This window comes from Vulpes lagopus, chromosome 12 (assembly GCF_018345385.1).
Source record: "Vulpes lagopus strain Blue_001 chromosome 12, ASM1834538v1, whole genome shotgun sequence".
Lineage (NCBI taxonomy): Eukaryota > Metazoa > Chordata > Mammalia > Carnivora > Canidae > Vulpes > Vulpes lagopus.
The window spans coordinates 648268-673006 of NC_054835.1; the positions used below are offsets into that span (position 1 = coordinate 648268).

Here is a 24739-nt window from a genome sequence, read left to right on the forward strand (position 1 = left end):
AAAGTAAAAGTATTGACTCTGGAGCTAGTCTTCCAAGCTGTGTTACTTTGAAAAAATCAATCTCTCTGTGCCTCCATATTCTCTCCTATGAATATTAGAAGAACCCGATTTGGATTGCTGAAGAATTTTAAATTAGGCAATCCAGGTAAAATATACTCAGTAAGTGTTGCTGTTTAGTATTGTTATAAAATCATTCATTCAGAGGACTTCCACTTCCAGCCAAGATGTACCAACAGAAACTAGATTTGCCATCCCATCTGAAGCAACCATGAAATAGACTGAATGTATTAAGAATGGTTTTGGAGGCACTAGATATCAGGCAGCAAAGGACAATGATTCCTGAGAGACGAGAATCAAATGATGTGAGCCCTGTGACTGCCCCTGGTTTACTGCCTGGAGAAAGATTCCAACCCAGTAGACCCCCTGAGCTGAGGAAATGGAATCATCAGTCAGGGTGACTAGGTTAGCTAGAGTTCTCAGGATGGACTACTAGAGAGGAAACTTCTTCACAAAGAGAGGACTCTGGAGATGCACAGAGGGTCTCCCATTAGTAGTTAGCTGAGTACAAATTGGTGAGCGATTCTGAGGAAACTACCTGAGGCCAAGGCAAAAACCAAGAGGATTACAGGTAGCAATGCCTGGAATAGAATTCCACAGCCTGGAACAGAACCTGTTCTCACCAGCCAGACTAGAAAACACCACAGTTCATGGAGCATCAGGTGAAGTACACATAAAATTCTAGCCTCTGTAGTAAGAAATAATTTGTTTACACTGAACACTGCTCCAGTCCTGCCTGATAAAACTTAAAAAGAAGATCCAAATCTATTTCCATGTAACTTAATTGGGTCCCATTACAAAATTCAAGAATATTTATAGGAATGCAAAAATGGACAACTTCACTGAAGGACAAACTACCAATGTTCCTTCAAGGAGAAACAGAAAACACAAATAGCTTATATCTGTTAAAGTAACTGAAATTTCAGGTAAAAGCTTCCCATAAAGAAACATCAGGTCCATATGACTTCCCAGGTGAGTTTTACCAAACATTTAAAATAATGCCAATTGGGCAGCCCAGATGGCTCAGTGGTTTAGTGCCGCCTTTGGCCCAGGGTGTGATCCTGGAGACCCAGGATTGAGTCCCATGTCAGGCTCCCTGCGTGGAGCCTGCTTCTCCCTCTGCCTGTGTCTCTGCCTATCTCGCTCTCTGTGTCTCTCATGAATAAACAAATAAAATCTTAAAAAAATAAAATAAAATAATGCCAATTCTACACCTCTTTTAGAAAATTTAAGAGTAGAGAATACTTCCAACTCATTCTATGTGACTAGCATTACCCTGATATAGCAAAACCAGGCAAAGACATTGCAAAAAGAAGAAAACCACAGAAAAATATCTCTCATGAATATAGATGTAAACATTCTTTTTTTAATAAAGATTTTATTTATTCATGAGAGACACACAGAGATAGGCAGAGACAAAGGCAGAAGGAGAAGTAGTTTCCCTCTGAGGAGCCTGATGTGGGATTCGATCCCAGGACTCTGGGATCACGCCCTGAGCCAAAGGCAGATGCTCAACCGCTGAGCCACTCAGGCATCCAAGATGAAAATATTCTTAATGAAATTTTAGAAAATCAAATTCAACCATATATAAAGAAAATAATATATCATGACCAAGTGCGATTTATTGAAGGAATGCAATGCAAGGTTTATTTGATATTTAAAAATCAATCAATATTATTTGTCATATTAATAAACTAAAAAAGAAAATCCATATGGTCATCTCAATAACCTCAAGAAAAGTATGTAACAAAATCCAACACCCATTTCTTATTAAAAACAAAATCCATGGAAATAAGGAACAGAAGGGAACTCATCAATCTAATAAAGAGCATTTACAAGAAATCTACAACTAGCCCCTATTTAATGATGAAAAACTAAGGGCTTATCCCCTAAGTCAAGAACAAGTCTAGGACAGCTTCTCTCACCACTTCTATTCAACATTGTATGGAGGTTCTGGCCAATACAGTAAGGTAAGAAAAAGAAATAAAGGGCTGACTGGAAAGTAAGAAATCGTAAGGACATGACAATCTATACAGAAAATCCAGTAGAATCTATAAAATAAACTACTGAAACTACTGATTTAGCAAGGTTTCAGGATACAAGATCAATATATAAAAATAAATTGTATTTCTTCATGCAATAAACAAGATATTGAAGTTTAAAAATACAACATTGACAATTTATCAAAATCTGAAATATTTAGGAATAAACTTGACAAAAAATGTGAAAGACCAATTCACTAAAAACTAAAAGACATTGCCTAAAGAAATTAAAGAAGACCTAAATAAAAGGAGCTATATATATCATGTTCATGGGTCAGAAGACTCAGTGTTGTTAAGATGTTGATTCTACCTAAGGTGAAATATAGATTCAATGCAATCCTAATCAAAATCCCAGTAGGCTTTTTTGTAGATTGACAAGCTGATTCTAAAATTCATATGGAAAATCAAAAGACTATGATACTTACACAACTTTGAAAATAATGACAAAGTTGAAGGACTTGTGTTCCTGATTTCAAGACTTATTACAAAGCTACAGTAACTAAGTGAGATATTCACATAAAAATAGACAAATGTATTCATGGAATAGAATGGAGAATTCAGAAATACACCCATACATACTTGAGCAACTATTTTCTTTTTTAAAAGATTTTATTTATTTATTCATGAGAGAGAGAGAGAGAGAGAGGCAGAGACACAGGCAGAGGGAGAAACAGGCTCCTTGTGGGGAACCCAACGCGAGACTCGATCCCAGGATGAGTCACCCAGGCATCCCTTGAGCAACTATTTTCAACAGAAATGTAAAGGCAATTTGGGAAAGAAAGATTAGTATGCTCATCAAATGTTTCTGAAACAATTGGATATCAGTGTCCCAAAAAAGTGAACTTCAATCCATACCTCACATCACATTCAAAATTAACTCAGATGAATCATAGATCTAAACTTAAAACTATACAATTTCTAGACAAAAACATAAAACATCTTTGTGAGTTTGGGTTATGTAAAGATTCTTACATATGACACCAAAAGCATGATCCATAAAAGAACAAATTGATAAATTGTACTTCATTGGAATGAAAAATTTGACCTTCAGGATGCCTGGGTGGCTCAGAGGTTGAGCGTCTGCCTTCCGCTCAGGGCGTAAAGCTGGAGTCCCAGGATCAAGTCCCACATCGGGCTCCCTGCATGGAGCCTGCTTCTCCCTCTGCTTCTCTCTGAGTGTCTCTCATGAATAAGTAAATAAAATCTTAAAAAAAAAAAAGAGAGAGAGAGAGAGAGAAGAAAAATTTGATCTTCAAAAGATATTGTTAAGACAATGAATAGACAGGGTACACACTGAAAGAAAATATTTATAATTGATACATCTGATAAATACCTATATTCAAAGTACATAAAGAACTCTTGAAACTCAATAATAAAAATACTCAATTTTTAAAAATGGACACAAGATATAAATACATTTATTTCACTAAAGAATGCATTTGGATGGTAAAGCACATGAAAAGATGTTCAACATCATTAACAACTAGGGAAATACAAACTAAATAATAAGAAAAGGCTACACACTTATTAGAATAGCTAAAATTGAAAAGACTGACTGCTACCAAGTATTGGCAAGGATGTGGAGGAACTATAATGCTCATAGATAGTTGAAGGGAATATAAAATGTCACAACCATTTTGGAAAACAATTGATACTTTTTTTTTTTAACAATTGATACTTTCTTAATATCAGATATATACCTACTATATGATCCAGACACTCCATTCTTAAGCATTTACTCAAGAGAAATGAAATCATATGTCCAAAGACTCAGACATGGATAATCATAGTATCTTTATTTATAATAGGCCCAAACTGGAATCAATCTAAATATCCAAGAGCAGCTGAATGTATAAGCAAACTGCTATATATATATGTTCTGGATATTCCTCAATATTAAAAATACATGAATTACCGATGAATACTATAACATGGATGGGTCTCAAAATAATTACAATGAGTGAAAGAAGACAGAACAAAAAAAATTTTTTTTAAGTACAGATCTGTACTATGAAAAAAATGTGTTTTTAAAAGATTTTATTTATTTATTCATGAGAGTACCAGCCATATTATTCCATTTATATATAATTCTAGAAAGTGCAAACTAGTCTTGATAGAAAGCTGACCCGTGGTTGCCTGGTGATGGGAGATAGAGAGCAGGGAGAGGAAGAGAGGAAGGATTACAAAGGGACATGAGAAAACATTTTGGGGTGATGAATATGTTCATTATCTTGATTGTGGCAATGGTCTCAAGGGTTTCTACATATATCAAAACATATCAAACTTCGAATGCACTTCGAATATGTGCAGTTTATTTTACTTCAATTATATCTTAGTTAAAGCTTTTTTAAAAAAAGTATGAGACAAATAGGCCACCTTCATAGTCTCAGAATATATCCCCACAAAATACTTAATCTACAAAGGAAAAATGGTAACATTTTAGTGGAGAAACCTATCAGAAACCACATTAACTAAGTGATCAAAGTTAACGTCACCGGAAATGACACATCTTGACATTATGTGCCTCCTGATATGCTGCACTGAGAAGGTGCACAGCATCACATTATAGCATTCTTATGAAAAAAAAATGTGTAATTTGAATCTAATGATGAGAATATCAGATAAAACCAAATTGAGGGGGCAGCCCAGGTGGCTCAGCAGTTTAGCACCGCCTTTAGCCCAGGGTGTGGTCCTGGAGACCCAGGATCGAGTCCTATGTCAGGCTCCCTGCATGGAGCCTGCTTCTCCCTCTGCCTGTGTTCTGTGCCTCTCTCTCTCTCTCTCTCTCTCTCTGTGTGTGTGTCTCATGAATAAATAAATTAAATCCTAAAAAAAACAAAACAAAACAAAACAAATTGAGGGACATTGTAAAAAAATAAACTGACCAGTACTCTTCAAAAGAGTCGAGGTCATGAAAAACAAAGATAGACTGAAGAACTGTTACAGCTCAGAGACTAAAGAGGAATGACAACTACGCAATGAGTAAACATGGAGTGGATTCTACACCAGGAAAAGAAAAAAAGACATTAGTAGGACAATAGAGAAATACAAATAAGGTGTGTAGATTATTAAGTAATGTTATATCAATGTTAATTTCCCAGTTTCAGTAATTGTGTAAGATGTTAACATTAGGGGAAGTTAAATGAAGGGATTGTGGGAGCTCTTTCTGTATACTATTTTTGCAATTTTTTTAAGTCAAAAATTATTTCAAAACAGATTAAAAACTGAAGGTAAAATAAAGACATTTTCAAACAAAAGCTGGGAGAACAGCAGATCTGTACTATGAAAAAAATGTGTTTTTAAAAGATTTTATTTATTTATTCATGAGAGACACAAAGAGAAGGCAGAAACATAGGCAAAGGGAAGAGCAGGCTCCCCACAGGGAGCCCTATGTGGGACTCAATCCCGGATCCTGGGATCATGCCCTGAGCCAAAGGCAGACACCCAGCTGCTGAGCCACCCAGGTGTCCCAAAAAAATATGTTTAAAGAAGTGCTTCAAGTTGCAGGAGAATAATTCCCAGATGGAATCCAAGAGCTACTTGAAGGAATGGAGAGTACTGGAAATGTAAATATATGTGAGTATATTAGACAAATATACTCATTTCTCAGTCTTTTTTTTTAAGATAATTGGCTTTTCAATGCAAAAATAATAATACTACATTTTGGGATTTATAACATAGAAGCAAACCACATGATAATATCATAAAGGATGAGGATGGGAACAGAGGTATACTGTTGTGAAGCATATATACTTTACTTGAAATATGTAATCCTTAAAGGTAAATGTGACCTTCAGACCCATTGTAAAGCCTAGATTCTAGGGTTGACAAATACTAAAAACATTTTTTTAAAGATGTTTAAATGTTTAAATGTTAAAAATTTAAAGATTTTTTAGCTAGTAAGCCTAAAGAGGAGATAGAATAAAACACTAAAAATACTTGATTAATCCAAACATATTGGATAAATAGTAGACATAGCAAGAGGGTATACTTAAAACCAACAATATTAGTGATTGCATTAAATGTAAGCGTGCCAAGCATACCAATTAAAGGCAGGGATTGTCAAACTGGATAAAAGACTACAACTCAATTACATGCTGTCAACAAGAAGCAATCTTTAAAAATGCAAATAAGTTAAAAGTAAAAGAATGGTAAAAACATATACCTGCAAATACTAAGCTAAAAGAAGCTAGAGGTGCTGTATTAATATCAAAAAGAGTAGATTTCAGGACAAGGCAGATTACCTTCTAATGGAGTCAAATCATCAAGCTAACAACAGCTTCAAAAATACATGAAACAAAACCAGACATAACTAAAAGGAGAAGTAGACAATCCACCATGAGATTTGAGAATTTCAACATACTCTTTCAGTAAATGACTGACCAAGTAGGCAGTAAATTAGTAAGGAATATGTGAACAGTACCAAGTACCAACTTGACCTAATTGACATTTATCAAATGCTACACCAAGAAACAATTCCAGAATACATATTATTTTCAAGTACAACCGAAACATTCATCAAGATAAACAATATATAGGGCGCATCTGGAAAGGGCAGTTGGTTAATGGTCTATCTCTTGGTTTTGGCTCAAATCATGGTTGTGAGATCAGGCTCTGTGCTCAGTGCAGACTTTGCTTGGGATTCTTTCTCCCTCTCCTTCTGCCCCTCTCTCTCATGCTTTCTCTCTCTAGATAAATAAATAAATTTTTAAAAAAGATAAACAATATATGGGTCATAAGACAACTTGCACCAAATTTAAAGGGACTAAGGTAATACTGAATATATTCTCTGATGTCAACAAAATTAAATTAGAAATCAGTAACAAAGGATACTGGGACAATTTCAAAATGATTTATAAACTAAACACCCATTTCTAAATAATCTTGAGTCAAAGAAATCCCAAGGGAAATTAGGCAACATTTTTAGTTAAGTGGTAATGAAAATGTAATATACAAAAATTTCTGAGATATAGCTAAAGCAGTGCTTAGAGGAAAATTTACGGCTTTAATGCTTAAAAATCGGTGTATTTAATTAAGTTCCTCTTTATTTAAGAAGAAGAGAAAAATTAAACCCAAAAGAAGTAGAAATCAATGATATAGAAAATGGACAGACAATAGAGGAAAACAATGAAATAAGAAGTTGGTTCTTTGAAAAGATCAACAAAATTAATAAGCCTGTAGCTAGCTTGATATGAAAAGAAAGAGAGAAAGAAAGAAAAACAAAGGAAAAGAAAATGCAAATTACCAACACCAGCAACAAAATGGGTAGATCACTACATATCTCAAAGACATTTAAAAATAAGGAAATACTGTTTTTCAAAACGTTTATCAGTAAATTGGACAACTTAGATAAAATGGATTATTAATTCCTTGAAATAAATGAATTATCTATATGTATTAAAAAATTAATTCATAATTTAAAATGTTCCCAGAAAGAAAGCTCCATGCCCAAATACCTTCAATCATGTATTCTATCAAACATTTAAGAAATAATACCCATCTAGGGCAGACTGGGTGGCTCAGCAGTTTAGCGCCACCTTCAGCTCAGGGCCTGATCCTGGGGCCCCAGGATTGAGTCCCATGTCAGGCTCACTGCATAGAGCCTGCTTCTCCCTCTGCCTGTGTCTCTGCCTCTCTCTCTCTCTCTCTCATGAATAAATAAATAAAATATTTTAAAAAGTTAAAAAAAAAGAAATAATACCCATCTTATACAAAATTTTCAAAACAGTAAAGAAATATTTGCTAACTCATTTAATAAGGATTGCATGATGCAAAGACCAAAGACATCAAACACCAGTGTCTCTAATGAACACCACCACCAAAATCCCTAAGTATCAGCCAATACAATTTAGCAGTATTTAAGAAGGATAATACATCATAACCATTTTAAGATTTAAAACAGGAATGCAAGTTTAGCTTAATATTTAAAATACGAATTGGTGATTCATCATATTACCAAAATAAAGAGAAAAATCATATAATCTTAATAGATGCTGAAAAGCATTTGACAAGATGAAGCACCCGTTCATGAAATGAATGAAAAACTTATGCAAACTACAGAAGACACTTTCCTCAACCTGACAAAGGGCATCTATGAACAGCCTATAGCTAACAACACATATAACAGTGACAAGCTGTATGCTTCCCCCCGAAGACTGGGAACAAGGCAAAGATGTGTCCAGTGTAATCACTTCTAATTCATTGTTGTATTAGAAATCCTAGTCCAGCACAGTTTAATAAGAAAAAATAAAACAAATAAAAAGCATATAAGATTAGAAAGGAAGAAACAAAAGTGAATTAATTGTGTATAATTAATATATAGACAATCCTAACAAATCCACAAAAAATGAACTTGTAGAACTGATAAAGGAATTGTGCAAGGTCATATGATACAAGTTCAAAAGTAAAACGTCAGTTGGATGTCTTCATACCAGCAACAAACAATAGGAAAATGAAATTTTAAAAATTCCATTTACAATAGCAAAAAAAACAAAACTTCTTAGGGCTAAAGTTAGCAAAGTATGTGCAAGACCAATACTCTGAAAGCTATAAAACACTGCTAAGATAGATTAAGGACAATATAAATCAATGGAGATAAAAGTTATGGATTAGATGAGTCGACACACTGTCACACTGTAAAGATGTCTGCTATCTTCAAACTGATCTGTAGATTCCCAAACCCAATCAAAGACCCAGTGGACTTCCTTGTAGAAATGGGCAAACTGGTTACAAAACTGATATGGAAATGCAATGGCCCTGTAATAACCAAAACAATTATGACGATAAACACAGTGGGATGACTTGCACTATGTGATTTCCAGACTCTGACTGGAAAAATGTGGTATTAGCATAAGAATAAACATACAGAAGAATGGAAAACAACTGGCTCCAGAAATGCATAGTCAACTGGTTTTCAATAAAGTTGCTAAGGCAATTAATTCAACGAGGGAAATAACCATTGTTACAACAGAAGGCACTAGAACAACTCTCCCTATGGAAGAGAGGAAACTTCAGCACTGATCCATATACACAGAAACTATATTGAAATGAATCCTAAACCTAAATGTAAACTAAAACTAAAACTCCTAGAAAAAAACAAGGTAGAAAATCTTCACCACATTTAATTGGGCAAAGTTGCCTTGGGTATCACACAAAACAAACTAAGGAGAAAGAAGGAAATATAGAAGGAGGAGAATATTCACAATACACATACAAAAGACTTGTACACAGAATATATAAAGAACCTACAACTTAAAAACAAAATGCCCATAGAAATGAGCAAAAATTTGAATGTACATGTAACAAAAGAAGATACTCGAATGGCCAAAAAGCATATGAGAAGATGCTCAACATCTGGTCATCAGGGAGGTATAAATTAAAACCATGAAAAGATACGACTACACATCTCCCAGAATGTCTAACATTCAAAAGGCTAATAATACCAGGGACTGGCAATGATGTGGAACATACAGAACTCTCATACACTGCTGGTGAGGGTGTACAACCACTTTGGAAAACAGTTCGGCAAGTTCTTATAGGTTAAACATAATACATATACTATATGATCCAGAAATTTCACTTGTAGGTATTACCCAAGAGAAACAAAAACATATAACCACAAAATGACTTGCATGTGACCAGTCATGGCAGTTTTTTTCATAAAATCTCCAAACTGAAAAAAAAAAAAAAAAAAAATCTCCAAACTGGAGATGGCTCAAGTGTCCAACCATTGGTGAATGGATAAGCAAATTATTACAATGGAATGCTACTCACCAATAAAAATACAAATGGCTGATAAATACAACAAACGTGGATGAATCTCAAAAATATAATTCTGAAAGAAAAGCAAAAACTCAAAAAGTGTATTACATATATTGTATATATTAATATACATATGTATGTGTGTATATATATATATATATATATATATGATTCTACTTGTATGAATTCCTTGAACAGGCACAACAAATCTATGAGAATGCAGATTAGTGGTTGCTGGGGATGGGGAAGTTGAGGGGATGGACTACAAGGAGACACAGAGGAACTAGGAGTTGATGGAAAGTTCTTACATACCTGACTTTGAAGGCACAGTTGGTAGGTATCTCATTTAAATCCACAAAATCGATAGATATAGAGTTGTAGAAATTGACAGAAAGATACTCCATACTGGGACAAGGATGTGAGCAGAGCCACAGAAGTGGGAAATTGAGGGTGAGTATGGGGAGCAGCTGAGAGTTTATTTTCTAAAATTAACTTTATTGAATCATAACTTGCCTGGGATAAAATGCATTCATTTTAGGCTAATAAGGGATGAATTTTAAAATGTATAAACCCATGTGATGACCATCTCATAGAGAGTTTCCTTTTAAAAATTACCACTTCAAGCTTTTTCGTGCTTAATAAATCATAATTTTATTACAAGTTTCATCATTTAATATTAAAACCAAAACAACACACAGGCAGTAAGACAGATTATAAAAAGCATAGGCCTTGGGACACTTGAGTGGCTCAGTCGGTTAAATGTCTGCCTGCAGCTCAGGTCATGATCCTAGGGTCCTGGGATGGAGCCCCATGTCACGTTCTCTGCTCAGGGGGAAGCCTGCTTCTCCCTCTCTGTCTCCCCTACTCATGTTCTCTCTTTGTCCTTGTCTCTCTCTCTCTCTCTCAATAAATAAATAAATAAATAAATAAATAAATAAATAAATAAATAAAATCTTAAGGTAAAAAAAGCACAGGCCTTGAAATCAGGTTTAAATTCCACTTCTCCAGCAAGTCACCTTGCTTATCAAAGTCTGTTTTTACATCCACAAAATGGGATTAATAATACAACCAACTTGACAAGATCACTATGAGCATTGAAAGAAATAATGTTAAGCTCCTGGCACAATGCTTGAAACACAGCAGCAGCAATAAATGGGATTAGCCTTATCACAATAAGATGGGCATTTGTGCATTTGTACAGTTACCCTCAGATGTATGGTATGGACCACAGAACCCAGTGGCCAAGGCTTTGAAAGGGCCCTAAATGAGAAACGGCAATCCTGTATTCAGCTTCCCCACTGGTACTGTTTCACAATCAGTGTTGAGAAGGCTTCAAAGTATTTCATGCTCAGTTTGCCTTGATATGGAATGCATGATTTGAAAATTGATTCTGGAATAAATTTAAAGCAGGGCACTTTAAAGGTTCCCACAGGGTATGAGCCCTACTCTCCCTAGCCTTGAAACAGAGTCTGACCTCCCACATTTCACAGCACTGGATGCTGGGGAGACCACACCCTAGATTCACCCAAACCCTCTCAACCTGCTTATGGGCTCAACCACCTGCTGCAGCTCTGTCTCCCTGGCTTTTCAAACACTGACTCCATGACCCCACTCCCGATATCAGCCTCAGGCCAGTCTCCTCAAGTCAAGACCCACTTCGTCAGTTTACCTACTTGTCACCCTACCTACTCACCTGCTACAAGCTCCTTGATCGCTGCCGACACCCATTGTGTACCACTGGACACTCCTCTGACTAGCAGCTTCCTGGGGACCCTCCCTCTCCCTGCAGCTCCCAGCACACAGGACCCAGGACCCAGCTCCCGGGACACGGGTTGCAAGCATAATTCAAGGGTCACGGGGAGGGAGTGCCATCTACCTGAGCAACAAAGAGCTGGAACTCGTCAGGCAGAATCCATGAGCGAGGATAGAAGTTGTACTCCTCAGGAAAGAGATTCTGCATGATTCTCACGGCTCTGCTCAGAGTAATTTTACGCACCATCTCCGTCATGCCTGGGGAGAAGAGAAGCTGTGAGGTTTGAACAGCAGTGGGCCACTAGCTATAAAACAGCCATGATCGAGGACCTTTAAAACCACCCACCTGACATATTCACTTTTGCAGACAGGATTTAAAAAGGTATGAGCAGTTCCGCACAGAGGCGACTCATGGTTTGGAAAGACCTACCAAATTAATGAAAAACTTGAGGTAATAGAGGATAGTTTTTTCTCCTTATAAAAATGAAGCATCAATATAAAGGAATGGGTTTCCACCTAGTTTATTTATTCCATTCTTTGTCAGTCCCCTAGATAATGGATAAAGAGAAGCATTCATACTGTGCACTTAATATCCTCCTTAATTTTGGGCTACCACACATATTTCTGGGACTACTTTCAACTTATATTCTCAAGAATACCACTTAGTGGACTCTGCTTATATTACAAGCTTAATTAAGTTGCTGTGTTTTCATTGTTCACAAGTATTCAAGGTATAAAATAAAAAAAAATACAGCTTTCAGCATAAAATCTGTCTCCTTGAAATAAGGACAGAAAGTAGAAAGGATATCATAGCACAATTTATAGTTTAGGGGGAGAAAATGGAAGCTGTAGACGTTCTTCAGTTTTAAATATTGACGCTAACATTGATCAGATCCCATTACTTTGCCCAGAGGATATTAAAATGTCTCACTTATAAAATATTTTTAAAAAATGGTGGATTTTTTTTTTCTTGTAACACCTTTAGGAACTCTGATAGGAAAAGAAACTGAGTGTACACCTTAGCAAATTTTAAGCAAATAGGCAAAAATTATTTTTAAGTTTTATAGCATGCTTGTCTCTAAGGACAAATATCACCACTGAAAGTGGAGACTAGAAACAGCCTTTACCCTGAAAAAGCCAACACGGTTCCGTCACTGACACTAGGAATTGGCTTAGCGAAGTTATTTTTAATAGAAAGCACAAAGTTGGGGATCCCTGGGTGGCGCAGTGGTTTGGCGCCTGCCTTTGGCCCAGGGCGCGATCCTGGAGACCCGGGATCGAATCCCACATCAGGCTCCTGGTGCATGGAGCCTGCTTCTCCCTCTGCCTATGTCTCTGCCTCTCTCTCTCTCCCTCTCTGTGACTATCATAAATAAATAAAGATTAAAAAAAAAAAAAAGAAAGCACAAAGTTTCACGCCAGCTTGGATGTCCAAATTATCACCCATTCCAAATGGGCACAATCAGAATGAATGAGATTTCTCTAAATTCCCATGTTCAGGAAACGGAAGGTGAATATTTGAGAACGAAGGTTTTAATAACCAATTTCTTGCTTCCCTCAGCAAATTAAAAAGAGCAATAAATCTGAAGATCACAGATTCAAGATTTCAATGCCCAGCTTCTTAGTTTTTGTTTAGAAGGATAGAGAGAAGGATTAAATACGAAATATGGGAGCTTGAAAAGCACTAATCAGCTGTGCTCTGGTGTGAACTCTTCAACATTAAAGAAAACTCACTGAGGACATTGTTCTGAGTTTCCCAAGAAACAAGTATGAGCCCAGAAAATTATAGCTGTTTCCCTTTAGTCCCCTCTGAAATTAGAATTTTTGAGTTATAAACACTGGAGGTAAACACCAAGTGCACAAAATAAAAATTTCAACTTTTTTTGAAGCTTTGTCCTTTTCGTTGACAAGACTTTGTTATCGTACTAGACTAAAATCCATTTAACTCGCCAAAATGTGCACCGTACACCCAGTAGGGGAAGCCTCCTGACCAGGGTTGTGGCACTTTCTGCCCTTTAATGGCCTTGTGACTGAGGAAGGTCCTCTTTCAGAAGCCCCCAGCGGGTCAGACAGACTCACACAACACAGGCAGAAGTGCTACAAGTATACAAGTGCAGTTTGAATGCCCCAGAAAAGTTTTTGTAAACATCAATGTCCAGCGGTGCATGGGTGGCTCAGTTGGTTAAGCGTTGTTTGGGCTCTGGATTTGGGCTCAGGTCACGATCTTGGGATCATAGGATTGAGCCACAAGTTGGGCTCTGCAGTGGGTGTGGAGCCTGCTTCAGATTCTCTCTCTCCCTCTGCCCCTCCCCTGCGCTCTGTCTCCCTCTCAAAACAATCAAACAAACAACAACAAAAAAAAAAACACCAAAATGAGTACATAGTCACTTGAAACCTGCGATGGCTCCTTCTGTAATGTAGATCATAAGTCCCCAGACCAGCTGATAAACCTGCACAGGTCTGCCTCTGTGCCAGTCTCCAGGTAGTTCTCTCCTGAAAGCAGCCAACTCTGGAAGCACCCTACAATCCAGGGGCTGCTCTTCCCATACAGTTCCAACCCACTGGCTACAAGTGATTCACCCCTCCCCTGTCTAAATGCCTGTCTCCATGGGGCACCAGTATAGACCTCCCTCCATCCACTTACCACCAAAACTTTTGTTCCTCCACCATATCTAAGCTGCCAGAGAAAGCATCTTTGACCCTTCCCTCTACCCCATGTGGAAACTGCTGGCATCTGCGCTCTGGTGATGGCTCAGAGGCAGATGTGAGGAGTGTCCTCTTCTCTCAGTAAGATGCTGACAAAAGTCGCTGGGTTTCTAGCTGGGCCAGAGCACACGTTCTCAGAGCAAATATGTGCCAGGCTCTGCTGGCTCTAGACTCTACCTCCCTTCTCCAAGCAACTGGAGCACCCGACCCCTCCCTGTGACCCTGGTCCTAGGTGCTGGGACACACTCGGATCTGAGGTGGAAGCTATAAGCCTAACTATCAGCTCCCCACTGACACTGGGAACAAGGCAATCTTTGACCTTGACTTTGTACTCCAATTAGCTAAGGAGGGCTTCAGCTGTCTTTGGAGGCTTTCTGATTGCTTTGTCGCTGGATTTTGGTAACCCATCTTTTGCTCCTGGTACCTGAGTGGCTGCCTTAGCAATGCCTTTGCTCTTTTCCTGCCAGTGATCCTCCTCTCTTCCACTGAAGATGACCCAGCAAGCACTGGGTTCTCCTGCTTGTGACCTGAGGCCGGTGCCTGTCCTCCTGCTGCCTACTTACAGGCTCTTTTGAGGCTCACTGCCTACCTGAGTTTCTCAACAAAGTCTGTCTCCAGATGTCCCTGTGGTGGGAAGACACCCTAACTCGGGCTGGAGCTTCCCACACCAGGGACTTGCCTCCTGCCACTACTGGCCTGGATTCTTCTCTCTGCTACACACTGGAGTCTCAAGGCCTGGTAGGTCTCATCTGTGAAGCTACGCAACAGTATAATAGTCTAATCCTCAGGCTTGCCCATACAGACCTACATAACCCAATTAAAAAACAAAAAACAAAATCTGAGCTATGTCACAAGTACTATTCAATCCAAATATCACTGACAATAATTCTTGGCAAAAACACCAACAACAAATACAGCTCCCAACAACAAATCAATACTCCCAGATCCACCCACTTCTCTCTGTTCCCTGCACCACTGATGAGAATTGACAGTTTGGAACTTTCTTAAAGCAAAGACATATCTAAATCAGATTTTTTTTAAATAGAAAGTCTTAATTCGATGGAATCTTGTCTCACATTTAGATCTCTCATCCATTTTGAGTTTATCTTTGTGTATGGTGCAAGAGAGTGGTCTAGTTTCATTCTTCTGCATGTGGATGTCCAATTTTCCCAGCACCATTTATTGAAGAGACTGTCTTTCTTCCAATGGATAGTCTTTCCTCCTTTATCGAATATTAGTTGACCATAAAGTTCAGGGTCCACTTCTGGATTCCCTATTCTGTTCCATTGATCTATGTGTCTGTTTTTGTGCCAGTACCACACTGTCTTGATGACCACAGCTTTGTAGTACAACCTGAAATTTGGCATTGTGATGCCCCCAGCTATGGTTTTCTTTTTTAAAATTCCCCTGGCTATTCGGGGTCTTTTCTGATTCCACACAAATCTTAAAATAATTTGTTCTAACTCTCTGAAGAAAGTCCCTGGTATTTTGATAGGGATTGCATTAAACGTGTAAATTGCCCTGGGTAACATTGACATTTTCACAATATTAATTCTGCCAATCCATGAGCATGGAATATTTTTCCATGTCTTTATGTCTTCCTCAATTTCTTTCAGAAATGTTCTATAGTTTTTAGGGTATAGATCCTTTACCTCTTTGGTTAGGTTTATTCCTAGGTATCTTATGCTTTTGGGTGCAATTGTAAATGGGATTGACTCCTTAATTTCTCTTTCTTCAGTCTCATTGTTAGTGTATAGAAATGCCACTGACTTCTGGGCATTGATTTTGTACCCTGCCATGCTGCCAGATTGCTGTATGAGTTCTAGCAATCTTGGGGTGGAGGCTTTTGGGTTTTCTATGTAGAGTATCATGTCATCGGCGAAGAGGGAGAGTTTGACTTCTTCTTTGCCAATTTGAATGTCTTTAATGTCTTTTTGTTGTCTGATTGCTGAGGCGAGGACTTCCAGTACTATGTTGAATAGCAGTGGTGAGAGTGGACATCCTAGAGGAGAACACAGGCAACTCCCTTTTTGAACTCGGCCACAGTAACTTCTTGCAAGATACATCCACGAAGGCAAAAGAAACAAAAGCAAAAATGAACTATTGGGACTTCATCAAGATAAGAAGCTTTTGCACAGCAAAGGATACAGTCAACAAAACTAAAAGACAACCTACAGAATGGGAGAAGATATTTGCAAATGATGTATCAGATAAAGGGCTAGTTTCCAAGATCTATAAAGAACTTATTAAACTCAACACCAAAGAAACAAACAATCCAATCACGAAATGGGCAAAAGACATGAACAGAAATCTCACAGAGGAAGACATAGACATGGCCAACACGCACATGAGAAAATGCTCCGCATCACTTGCCATCAGGGAAATACAAATCAAAACCACAATGAGATACCACCTCACACCAGTGAGAATGGGGAAAATTAACAAGGCAGGAAACCACAAATGTTGGAGAGGATGCGGAGAAAAGGGAACCCTCTTACACTGTTGGTGGGAATGTGAACTGGTGCAGCCACTCTGAAAAACTGTGGGGAGGTTCCTCAAAGAGTTAAAAATAGACCTGCCCTACGACCCAGCAATTGCACTGCTGGGGATTTACCCCAAAGATACAGATGCAATGAAATGCCGGGACACCTGCACCCCGATGTTTCTAGCAGCAATGTCCACAATAGCCAAACTGTGGAAGGAGCCTCGGTGTCCATTGAAAGATGAATGGATCAAGAAGATGTGGTCTATGTATACAATGGAATATTCCTCAGCCATTAGGAACGACAAATACCCACCATTTGCTTCAACGTGGATGGAACTGGAGGGTTTTATGCTGAGTGAAATAAGTCAATCGGAGAAAGACAAACATTATATGTTCTCATTTATTTGGGGAATATAAATAATAGTGAAAGGGAATAGAAGGGAAGGGAGAAAAATGGGTAGGAAATATCAGAAAGGGAGACAGAACATAAAGACTCCTAACTCTGGGAAACGAACTAGGGGTGGTGGAAGGGGAGGAGGGCAGGGGGTGGGGGTGAATGGGTGACGGGCACTGAGGGGGGCACTTGACGGGATGAGCACTGGGTGTTATTCTGTATGTTGGCAAATTGAACAGCAATAAAAAATAAATTTATTATTTAAAAAAAAGAAAGTCTTAATTCATCATGTGAAGACATAATAACATATCTTGGAGGACCTCGCTCATAGAGAAGTGGCTAAAATCAATGTGCTGACACAAACAAAATAAATCGCTTCCATATGCATCTTCAAAAGTTTTCCGTTTATTCAGCAGGTGACACATTTACAGTTGCCTGCCACATCCCGTAGAACTTACTCTACATACAAGATGCACTGTTAGAATAACAGGATGCAGGAGAGACAGAAGATGAGCCTGGACCCAAACTAAAGCCAAAGGACAGATCCTTCTGGAATCACTTCATAGCTAAGAACCGCTGTCTTCCACAGGGAGAGGGCGTAGCCACACCGCCTCTCTGCCTAGAGGTTCGAGAGCCTGCTTTGTCATTAGAACTAATTAATTGCTGTTGGTAAAGTGGAAAATTATATGTTCCAGTCACTGGCACGTGGAATAGGGGATAGAGCAAACTTGCTTCTTTAGAAAGAATATTCTTATATCACCTTTAATGAAACTAGTCCTTTGAAGGTATTTCTCTCTAATTTGTGTTCCAAAAGGAGAGCCATAGCTATGACTTCTTTCCTACTCTCAGTCATGTGATGAGGCCCAAGCAAAGAGGGGAAAATGTAAATGAAGCCTCATTTGAGGATTCATGTCTTAGGAACTCTGTTCTCCTTCAAAGAATTGTTCTCTTACAAATCACATTCTCCCAGTGTCCTACTAAATCCTTCGAGTGGCATCAAAAAGCCACCTTTTATGAGCAGCAAGACAGAAAATGATAGCTATCCCTCTTAAACTGTGTGCAAGAATCCTGGTTTCCAGAATCCTTCTCATTCTCTTCCCCTTCTCTAGAGATGGGTTAATTTTCTAGCTCTGTTCCTTGGGAAATCAATAAAGGTAGAAAGTTAGCTGTGTTACTAGACAACAAAGCATATGGTTAAAATGATCCCTGATCAGCAAATTGCATAAATATCTAGTAAGGTGCTGTAGCTCCAGGCTTTCCTCATGTAGCAATTCTTGTAATTTAGCCTGACCCTGCTGGGGACCCTGGAAACTCTGCTTAGGAGGAGCTCCAGGAGATAAGGCTCTTAAAGTGGTGTTTAAGCCAAGATGGATCCACATCCACCAATGCAGGTCTTGTCTCCTTACACCTGACCTTTCACTTGAGGGGTGAGACTAGGCTCTGGCACCCTTGCAAAGACACCACTAGAGAGAAATGCTTAATGCTGACTGGCTGGCAAGCTGTGTTTCTTGCCCTTTATCTTTTTGAGTGAATTTGAGCCCAAAAAGGCCCATGGTAGTCTGCACACTGAATTAAAACCCCCTGGTGGATATGGTATAAAATTTTTTTATTTATTTATATATATTTATGATAGTCACACACAGAGAGAGAGAGGCAGAGACACAGGCAGAGGGAGAAGCAGGCTCCATGCACCAGGAGCCCGATGTGGGATTCGATCCCGGGTCTCCAGGATCGCGCCCTGGGCCAAAGGCAGGCGCCAAACCGTTGCGCCACCCAGGGATCCCGGTGGATATGGTATAAATCGCCACTATATAGTGTATGGCTACTGGGTTTTCTGAGAGTTGTTTTCTTAAAGATACGGCACAGAATGCTAAGGAAAAAGAGGAATTTTTTTTGTTTAAGTAAACTCTACACCCACTGTGGGGCTCAAACACCTAACCCTGAGATCAAGAGTCACATACTTTCCCAACTGAGCCATCAGGCACCCCAGAAAAAGGGTAAATTGATTCTCCTTTTAAAAATCAGCATAAATGATATCATGCTAGGAGAAAACACCTTGTATTCAGGCAACCACTTTCTGACTGAAGCATGAAAAATTAATATAAAAATATGGTTAAGGTTTGGGAGGAAATACAGAAATATTTACCTTGTCGTTTTGTTAAATGAGGGATGGGATTCAGGGTGATGCTCTTTTAAAGAACTAATTTACTATCGTATTATAATATGGTTGTGCATATTAGGTTAAAATTTCTGAATATAAGAGAGAGACACTTTGGCTGTGATCACTCCCCACCCCCCACCCCACCCCTAACACCTGCTTAACTAAATATTCCTTCCTTGCTGAGCACACTCACTCACCCTAACCACCCTCCTCACTCAGCCATTAAAAATAATGAATATCAATCAATAGCAGAAGAGGGTGGCAGAGATTAAAAATAAAATGGAAAGGCATACGGGGAGGCTGGGAACGGAGTGAGAGGGTGTCTTCAAAGTGTTGGCTCTAACACTTTCTCAGCACTTGTCCTCCTTATAGGAGAACATCACTGGGACAAGGTCCCTAGGTAAACAACAGTAAGCACTGGCACAACCTGTCATTCCCAACACGGAGACTGCTATATTTGGTTTTAAAAATGGCACCTCCAATTATGATACTTAAAGGAAACAGAAGCTTCTAATCCATTTTTGTGGCATATTCCTAGAATTCTAGTACTCCTGTTTCTTGCAAGTAATTTAAGTGAAGTGGTCTATTTTTTTTTTCCCCATTTTGAGAACATAGTCTCCTAATTACACCCTTGTATTATAATGCAGAAGGTGAAGGTCATGTTCTTCCACTGGTCAAATTAGTCCAGGAAAGCCTGTCTTTTTTATTTTTGAACCTCCAGTCTTTAAACCATTGGTGGGTCAAATCCTGATGACCTCTGCATTAGCTTCCCTCCCAAGATAAGGGCACTGTGGCTGTGCAAGCAGCAAGTCCCAAGAGTCCTTGAGTATGAGCTCAAAACGCTGTCATGTTTTTGTAGAACAGGGCACCCTGATGCTCAGCCTAAAAACATTTTTCGATGCCAACAATAACAGCAGATACCTGGAAACTTGTTCACTTGGCCAGAGAATATGTCATTGTCGTGAAATGAAACTCCATGCCAGTAGATGTCACAAGGCAAGCGTCGGCCAAATGGGAACTAGAAAACAGAGGGAAAAAAAAACTGTGACTATTAACAAAAACTAGAGGAGCAGCACCATCCTGGGTTCTATTACATATATATTCCCAGAGACTTGGTGCATGTCACATGATTTAATCCTTACAATAAGCATGTGAGGTAGATGATATCCTTTCCCATTTTATAGGTGAAGAAATCATTTCAGAAAGGTTATGGAGCTTGCTCAAGATTACAACCAGTGAGGGGTAGAGTTCTCACTCTGTGTGGCAGGCACTATACTCATGGCTTCACACATATTCTTTCATTTCAATTCTCATAATTACCCTAGAAAGAATCATTCCCATTTTACAGGGGAGAAAATTGGGGCTGAGAAAGGTATGTAATATGCCCAAAGTAACACAGAACTGGTAAGGAGAGGAATCAGGATTTGAATCCAAGTCTATTTGAATCCCAAACCATGCTTTTCTTTCTCTGAAAATTGCAACTCTCAAGTCAGTCCCCCCAAAAATGAGCTCACACTCTCTCACTCACGCTCTCTTGTTCTCTCTCCCGCCTCTCTCTCTCTCTCTCTCTCTAACACACACACACACACACACACACACACACACACACACACGTCTTCACACATGTCTGTGAAGGCAGAATGTATCCCCCAGTGTCTCCTGGCATTCGATAAAGAGTTTGCGGATGAATAATGAACAAACCAGGAATGGTCGTCTGATTCAAGGTGAGATGACCACATTCTCTCTTCCAGGAATTTGGAAATCTAAAATGCCAGGAAGCTTCTGCTGGCCTTTGACCTGGAAATGATAAAAAGCCAGAGCCGGGCAGATGTGCTTGGCTGTGAGCACAGAGAGTAAAGGCAGCCCTGCTGCTGAGAGAGAAGGAAGAAGCAGGTTCAGAGAAAAAAGTGAAGGTGAGACCATGTGGCCCTGGTGACAGGCTGAGTGACCTTCGTTCCTAGGGCTTCTAAGTCCTAGGTCCAGACCCTCCTGAGCCTGGCTGTCCCTCCTATCCTTGGATCCTGTAAAACAGCCTTGTATTCTTAGAATATATCCTCTCTTTGCACACATTATAGAATTTCTTTATTAGTAGCCAGAAAATCCCTTGGTGAGACAGAAAGACCTGCTCTTTCTACTACATCCCCCTGCTTCTTAGAGTTATCAACAAGTTCTACACTTACATAATTCATTTTTTAAATCTGTAACTCTGATGACCCTTGTTAAAGGAAAAAAGTGAGGACGTGTCAGCTCATATTTAGAACTTGCTTGTTAGAAGTCTAGATGAAGAGAGATGCCAACACACCAATTGCAATCACTTGACTTTCCCATCCTAAGACTACAGCAAATCAGGATTTTTATCTGCTCTAAGTTGAGGGAGCTAAGTTCCAATGGAAGAGCATAGCATTACTAATGAAATGATGGTGACTCGATACTTTCCAACTATTCTAAATTAAAATGAAGGCAAACAGATTCAAGTCCTTTAAATCATTCACATTATTTCAAAGCTCTGCCACCTGAGTCTGCACCCCTTAAGAACAAAATGATTTAGGCCAGCTCCAAGGATGCCATCAAGAAAAAGCTGACCGGGATCAAGCATGAGTTACAAGCAAACTGCTATGAGGAGGTCAAGGACTGCTGCACCTTGGCAGAGAAACCGGGGGACAGTGCCGTCATCTCTCTGGGGGGCAAGCCTTTGTGAGCCCCCTCCAGCCCCCTGCCTGGAGCATCTGGCAGCCCCAGACCTGCCCATGGGGGTTGGCAGGCTGCCTCCTTCCTGCCAGACTGGAGGGGCTGGAGGGATCCCAGCAGGGGGAGGGCAATCCCTTCACCCCAGTTGCCAAACAGCCCCCTCATCCCCTGGACCTTCCTCTTCCCTCTATCCCTGATGGTTCTGGCTTTCCCAAACCGCTTTTGATCTTCTGATTCCTCTTGGGTTGAAGCAGACCAAGTTCCCCCCAGGCACCCCAATTTGGGGGGGCTGTATTTTTTTAACGACACCCCAGTTCCCCACCCGTTCCTCCTTTTTCCCATGCTGCCAATTTATAACCGCAATAGTGACTCTGTGCTTGTCTGTTTAGTTCTGTGTATAAATGGAATGTTGTGGAGAAAAAAAAGGGGGGGCTGTGCCAGAGTAAGGCATATGTTACACACTCTATTAGCATGAACAACTTTCATCTATAATTTGTAGCATTTCATTTGTTTCTTTGCATCCAATGGACTGAAGTTATTAATTCAGTAGTCATAAATGCAAGGAGATACAACATATGTTATTTTCTTCCAGCTGCTAAGTGCTAACAGGGAAGGGAAAAATAACTTAACAGGGAAGTTTCTCTAAAAAGCAGACTATCCAAGCAAAGTTTACTAAGGTCCAAGTGGCTGTGCTGCCTTCAATGTGGGACCAACACGTACTCCATGTCAGCAGACAACCAATGACTGCTTATCACCTTTATGGTTTGCCTTTCAATCCTTGCCAACCTCATGAATCCCCATCAATACTTCATTCAGCAGTGCCTTTAGCTCATTTGGTTTTGAGAAACTGTGTTGTTTTAAAAATCTATTCATTCAATAATTGCTATGTGCCAGACATTGTGCTATGTGCTGAGAACACAGAGAAATCCAATTTTAAATAGGCCCCAGGACTTCAAAATCCCATCTCTTTTTAAGATCTTTTTACATCATACTCAATGGTGAAAGACTGAAAGCTTTCCCTCTAAGATCAGGAATGAGACAGGATGCCCACTTCCACCACTTTTATTCAACATAGTATTGTAAGTTCTAGCCAGAGCAAAAGGTGAGAAAAAGAAATGAAGCATTCAAATTGGAAAGGGAGGTCAGCCCGGGTGGCTCAGCAGTTTAAGCACCACCTTCAGCCCAGGGCCTGATCCTGGGGACCTGGGATCGAGTCCCACGTCAGGCTCCCTACATGGAGCCTGCTTCTCCCTCTGCCTGTGTCTCTGATTCTCTCCCCGCCCCCCCCCTTTCATGAATAAATTTTAAAAAATTGGAAAGGGAGAAGTAAAATTATCTGTTTGCAGATGACACGATCTTATATATAGAAAACCCTAAAGATTACACACGCATATATGCACACAGAAATAATAAATGAATTCAGAAAAGTTGTAGGATACAAAATCAATACACAAAAATCAGTTTTTCCATATACTAACCATGAATTATCCAAAAAGAAAATTAAGAAAACAATTACATTTGTAATACCATCAAAAAGAATAAAATATGTTGGAATTAACTTAACCAAGAAGGCAAAAGACTATACACCAAAAACTACAAAATGTTGTTGAAAGAAATTAAAGAAGACACACATAAGTAGAAAGACATCCCATGTTCATGGATTAGAAGACTTTATATTTTTAAGATGTCAATACTACACAAAGTAATGTACAGATTCAATGCAATCTCTACCAAAATCCAAATTACTTTTTTTCCTTACAGAAATATAGAAATCTATCATAAAATTCATATGGAATCTAAAGGGACCCCAAAAAACCAAAGCAATCTTGAGAAGGAAGAATAATGTTGGAGGTATCACACTTCCTGATGCCCAAACTTACAACAAAGCTATCAAAATAGTGCATAAAACAACAATGAAATACAATGAGATACCACTATACAACTATTAGGGTGGTCAAAATCCAAAATACTAACATCAAATGCTGGCAAGGATGTGGAGCAACAGAAACTCTTACTCATTGCTGATGGAAATACAAAAATACTTACTTCAGTATTTTTATTTATTTGAGAGAAAGAGAACACAAGCAGTGGGAGTAGCAGAGGGAGAGGGAGAAGCAGGCTCCCCACTGAGCAGGGAGCCAGATGTGGAGTTCGATCCCAGTACCCTGGGATCATGACCTTAGCTGAAGGCAGACGCTTAACAGACTGAGCCACCCAAGTGCCCCAGTACACCCACTCTGGAAGACACTTTGGCAGTTCCTTTAAAAAGGAAACATACTCTTACCATATGATCCAGCAATTGTGTTCCTTGTATTTACCCAAATGAGTTGAAAACTTTATATCCAGAAAAAAAATCTACACATGAATGTTTATAGCAGTTTTATTAATAATTGCCAAAACTCAGGAGCAACAAGATGTCTTTCAGTAGGTAAATGGAAAGATAAACTATGGAGCATCCAGATATTGGAATATTATTCAGTGCTAAAAAGAAATGCGCTATTAAGCCAAGAAAAGACATGGAGGGATCTTAAATGCATATTTCTAAGTGAATGAAGCCCATTTGAAAAGGCTACATACTGTGTGATTCCAACTATATGACATTCTGAAAAGGCAGAACTACAGAGCCAGTAAAAATATCCTTGGTTGCCACGGATAAAGATTGAGGAGGGAGGGACACCTGGGTGGCTCAGTGG

General features: G+C 39.1%; 1 protein-coding gene across 3 annotated transcripts in view; it reads right to left on the minus strand.

The window, feature by feature from the left end:
- TTLL11 (tubulin tyrosine ligase like 11) overlaps positions 1–24739 on the minus strand; it is a 242333-nt gene that overhangs the window by 171190 nt on the left and 46404 nt on the right. For 2 of the 3 annotated variants that reach the window (XM_041725938.1, XM_041725937.1), the window contains exons 2-3: positions 20280–20376; positions 11737–11870 (exon numbers count right to left, since the gene is read on the minus strand). In XM_041725938.1, the coding sequence (XP_041581872.1) occupies positions 11737–11870; positions 20280–20376 (231 nt within the window). Of the gene's footprint in view, positions 1–11736; positions 11871–20279; positions 20377–24739 lie in introns of those variants that run through there. The other variant, XM_041725939.1, reaches the window with a different exon arrangement.